The sequence below is a fragment of the Limulus polyphemus genome, unplaced genomic scaffold, assembly GCF_000517525.1.
Source record: "Limulus polyphemus unplaced genomic scaffold, Limulus_polyphemus-2.1.2 Scaffold6207, whole genome shotgun sequence".
In the NCBI taxonomy this organism is placed as follows: domain Eukaryota; kingdom Metazoa; phylum Arthropoda; class Merostomata; order Xiphosura; family Limulidae; genus Limulus; species Limulus polyphemus.
In genome coordinates this window covers 31602-36752 of record NW_013671817.1, presented here as the reverse complement: position 1 = coordinate 36752, position 5151 = coordinate 31602, and the positions used below count along the sequence as shown (strand labels likewise).

At 31.1% G+C, this 5151-nt stretch overlaps 1 protein-coding gene across 1 annotated transcript in view; it reads left to right on the top strand.

Moving 5' to 3' along the window:
- LOC106473479 (nuclear migration protein nudC-like) overlaps positions 1-3709 on the top strand; it is a 17460-nt gene extending 13751 nt beyond the window's left edge. The window contains exons 4-5 of the mRNA XM_022401901.1: positions 539-604; positions 3446-3709. Coding sequence (XP_022257609.1) covers positions 539-604; positions 3446-3709 — 330 coding nt within the window. The remainder of the gene's footprint in view (positions 1-538; positions 605-3445) is intronic.
- Positions 3710-5151: the final 1442 nt, after the last annotated feature.

Sequence of the window (5151 nt, the reverse complement as noted above, 5' to 3'; positions counted from 1 at the left end):
CTTTAAATTATTTAAAAAACAATTTTAGAAGAATGGCTTACAATCTTTATTTTCTATAATTATTTAATTCAGTGTTGTAATTCCCCCCCTGGGTAGGATACATTCAGATACACTTAATAAATAAAATGACTTCAAGTGCAAGTTGTAATGAAATTACTTTCACAATTGCTCACTTCTGGCAAAACCTTCTTATTTTTATTTAACTTACAGTCTCTAAATGATGATTATTTATTGTTCTTTATTTCTCTTGTGTTTTAATTTTTATTATATACTGTGAATATCTAATGCATCTTACCAAGAAGAAATAATAACCAGAAACTGACATTTAGGTATTTGGAAAGAATGTTGATTTAAAGATAAAAAATTGTGTTTGGCACAAATAAATATTTTTGTATTATTTCATCATTTTTTAACGTTTTGTTTTCACTACACATTTTATGATAGTTTGAATATCTTATTAGGCAGCTTGGCTATTTAGATAGGCTTTGTATTGCATGTCACATTGTCGATATCTTGTTGTTTTTTTTAACTTTTCTAGGAAAGAAATAATAAAGAAAATAGAGAAAATGAAGTTAAAGATGGAAGTAAAGCGAATGAAGATAAGGTGAGATCTTTAAAATGGTGGAGTTTATTTCCTTTTTGTTGAAAGGTATTGCTTCATATGCCATCCAATCTTGGGTTGAAGCTTTTATAGCAGCATCTCTGCTTAGTACGAAAACTTCACAAAAAAAATGAACATTTTTTTTGTGTTATTTGGAAACACATTCAAGATTCACACTTGTTGCAGTTTGCAAAGGTATTTTTATTTACCAGTGACAGTTTTAGAAATTTGATGTAATATATTTGGCTGCCACCATACAACATGAAGGTTTCAAAGAAAATATAGATTGAGAATGTAGAAAGGTTATTACATCTAAGTTTCAATTAATGTTTACTAAGATATATATGAATCATCCTTTTTGAAACAGTTTATTTTAGCCAATATGCACTGAATACTCGGTCATTCAAGTGATACTTTAACAGATGTTACGTACAGACTACAAGTCATGAGTAATTTTATTTATTTTTGTGTTAGTATATTTCCATCCGTACAATAAAAATTATTTTCACTAGAACATAGTTGCTTATTTATGAGATTTGATAAAGTTGTGTAATTTGCACCAAAACAGAAAGAAAAAATGTTATGTTTGGTGATTTAAACATCTAAACACTTTACTGCATGTTTCTTTAGTAGAGGATTCATACGAAGCGCAGTAGGCTTGTATATATTATTTAAAATCTAACACACACACACACAGTTGAAATAACGTTCCACAACCTTTCCACTAGGAAAACCACTTTTGGTCACCAAATGACCAATGACCAACAATTATTAATTGTTTTACTCATCACCACATTACCGGACACTTGTTCACTTTTAACTCTAATTAAACAGAAAAATTCTTTAATTTATTTTTGTTTTATTAATGTAAAAGTTATTAATTCCATTTAGATCTATATTGATGACATAGCTTTCATCTCTAGCTACAGTAGTCAAACACCTACCACAATGGTATGTATAGATTGAACATTTTAAGAAGAAAAACACCTGGATAAGTCATTTTTACACTTTATTAAATTCTGTAATGTTTAACTTGGATAACAGAGCCTGAGGAACTGATGCACTCTGTGGTACAGAGTTAAGAAGAACAAATTCAAAATCAACAGTCATTGAAAGAAGTGTCCAATTCACAGTCAAGATCATTTCAGTAGTCTGTGTGACCACCTGGAGTGTTAATGACTGCTGCACAATGTCTGCGCATGCTCATGATCAGATTAACCAATCGTTGTTGTGGAATCTCTTGCCATTTTTCAATAAGGGCAGCTTCCAGGTCCTGGAGCTTCTTGGTGGGGCTTGATGAGCTTATAGCCTTATCTGTAGCTGCTCTCAGATGTATTCTATTGAGTTGAATTCAGGAGACCTAGCTGGCCACTCCGTCCTGGGAATTCTTTCACCTTCCAGGAAGGCAATCACTGCCCTTGCATGGTATGGACATGCATTGTCATTCATAAGCGGGATGTCTGGCCATGTTACACCTGCATATTGACGAACAGTGAGTAGAAGGATCTCATCTCAGTATTATAGGCCGGTAAGACTTCCATTTCGGGTGATTACAAGGTTGGTACGGCCTGCAATTGAGCATCCTCCAAAGTGATCATGTTCAATGACAGTCTGAGACAAATTGCACTTGCCAGGGTGTCTCCATCCTCTCCTGCATCTGTCAAGCAAGACCACACAGTAGCAGGACTCGTCAGTGATTTGTTGCGCAGTCCACCTCCTGTGTTCTATAGCCCACTATAGTCATGCTTTCCTGTGCTGTTGGCTTAAAGGAACATGAACAGCAGGACGTCTAGCCCTCAACTGAGAATTCGTGAAAGCGTCTCTGCACTGTATGTGCAGACATTCGGACTCCTGTGGCATCTTGGAGGTTAAGAGCGGAAGCAAAGAGATTCCTTCAAGCCTGAATGGTCAAGTAGCGGTCTTGTTATGTTGTTGTTAGTCTTCTCCTTCCTCCACCATGTCTCCTGTTAACTCTACCAAACAGTCTGAACCTGTTCCAGGCCCTGGACACCACACTTTGGGATGTGCCAAGAGCAACAGCGATCTTGCATTGAGTCATGCCTCCCTGCAACATCCTAACAACCCTGTTATGTTTTGCAGAAGAAAGATGATGCCTTTGACCTAAATGAGGCATTTTCTGCACTGCATAATCTCAATCAGACCAATTTTGGCATGCAGTGATCAGTAATCTCAAATTAAGGACCTCACAATTTCACTGTATGAACTTTCAATTTGGAGGTATGGCCAGAAAAAAAAGCCAGGATCCAATCAGAGTCACCCAGGCAGAAAGTTTGCACTTGGCAGACAATGTCCAGATAATGGACTTCCAAGCTATGTCTTTTTTTTAGAACTGATCTTCATTAACATTTGTGTATCTAGTATGTAAAAACCTGATCCCTAACAAATGTTGTTTACTGAAATTTCATTTAAACAAATGCTTTATGATCATTTACTAATGGCCACCTGTAGAGAGGAATGACAGAATATATTGACTCTTTTATTGTCAGTGCTTTATTATATTCTCTTAAAAGGTGTAAGCCGATAGGTGGGCAAGATCGTAACTGTATGATGTTGCTGACTGGACTTGGAACTAATTATAAGAGGCAGCATCCATGATTTGTTTGTTTTCAAAGTACATTTAATTGTGAAATATATTATTCTTTATGGGATATATAGTTTTAGACAATACTATGTGCCTCTTCAAGTTATGTTTAAAAATGTATTTTATAATTTTGAAATTTAAGCTTCATTTGCAATTTTTGGTTACTACACAAAAATATAATGTTGTCATACATAGAAATAACATTCTGAATAGTTGTTCTTTCGTTACTTTACTGTGTATAGGTTGATGACGAAGGATCAGATCAGGAAAATGAAGAAGACAAAGGAAAACTAAAACCTAATTTGGGAAACGGCTGTGATTTACCCAACTACAAATGGACCCAGACACTATCAGAAATTGAAGTAATTGTTATTTTGTCTAAATCCAGCACAGTGTCAGATACTGATATCACTTTAAACCTTATTCCTGTTTTTGTTTTTTCTTGTTTCTTTTTTAATTTGTTGGAAAGTGACAAACTTGACAACGTCACTGAATGTGGTTATTAAAAAAAGTCTTCAGTCCTTTTTATTTGTAGCCATAGCAATATCTGAGCATTCGAAAATATTTCTGTTTATATAAATAATAATTAGAAAATATTTCTGTTTATTATAAATAATAATTAGAAAATATTTCTGTTTATTATAAATAATAATTAGAAAATATTTCTGTTTATTATAAATAATAAATAGAAAATATTTCTGTTTATATAAATAATAAATAGAAAATATTTCTGTTTATTATAAATAATAAATAGAAAATATTTCTGTTTATTATAAATAATAAATAGAAAATATTTCTGTTTATATAGATAATAAATAGAAAATATTTCTGTTTATTATTAATAATAAATAGAAAATATTTCTGTTTGTATAGATAATAAATAGAAAATATTTCTGTTTATATAAATAACAATTACAAAATATTTCCGTTTATATAGATAATAATTAGATTAAGAAACCCTACATTTATGAAATATAAACTGTAAAGCTGACTTCAGCATTGTTGCGATAGTTTTCATGGATTCATTTTTATCAATTCATGTATCATGTTCTTAGTACTATGGTTTTAAGGCTTTTTTTTTCTTTCTACCAGATACAGGGCTCATAATTGGCCCGTAAAGTTCCTAATTTAAAACAAAGTTCCTAAAAGTACCATTTTTTAAAGAAATCATTACTAAAGTTACTTACTAAAAAAATAATAATTGCTAAATTTCTTTTTTTTAAGCATTAACTTTTTTTAAATATTGGTGTTTGCACCAGATTTTCAATTGGCCATATCCTATTCAATAAATAGCTTTAATACAATGGGGTGGACATCTCGGAACTTATAATGTTGTTAATATTATTGCTGTTATTAAAATATGGTAGATAGATGGTTTAAAAAATATGTAGAGCTGAGATAATTTATAAATTTTATACAGATAATTATATTTATACATCTCATTTATAGAAATTTGATATAATGTATGTAGAGAGTACCTATTTTAGGCTAAAATTTTTATTAGTAAGTGGTATCTTCACAAAATATAATATTGGAAAATAGAATTTTCACAAAAGTGCTCTAGTAAAATGGCACTTTCGCTAAAATATATTTTATTCATACAAAAATATCAAACAAAAAAAAAAGCTAGAGAAAATAACAACAAATAATTAGGAAAAGGAAAAAAATTATCTGTGACAAGAAAGAACAATGAGGAGGTGTAAAATCCATAATAAATTTGAATAAAATAAAAGATTGTATACTATAATAAAATAATAAATTATTGTTTGCCAATTTATTACTATTATGTTCGCATAATATCATTCCGTACTCAAGTATACCATAATACATTGTTGTATAAATGTTTTAAAAATGTTCTAACATAGACTAAAAATATGAACAGTATTTATTTGCCTTACGCCTAATTCCAGAACAACATAAAATGCCAGGTAAACAAAGGTTGGGAAAC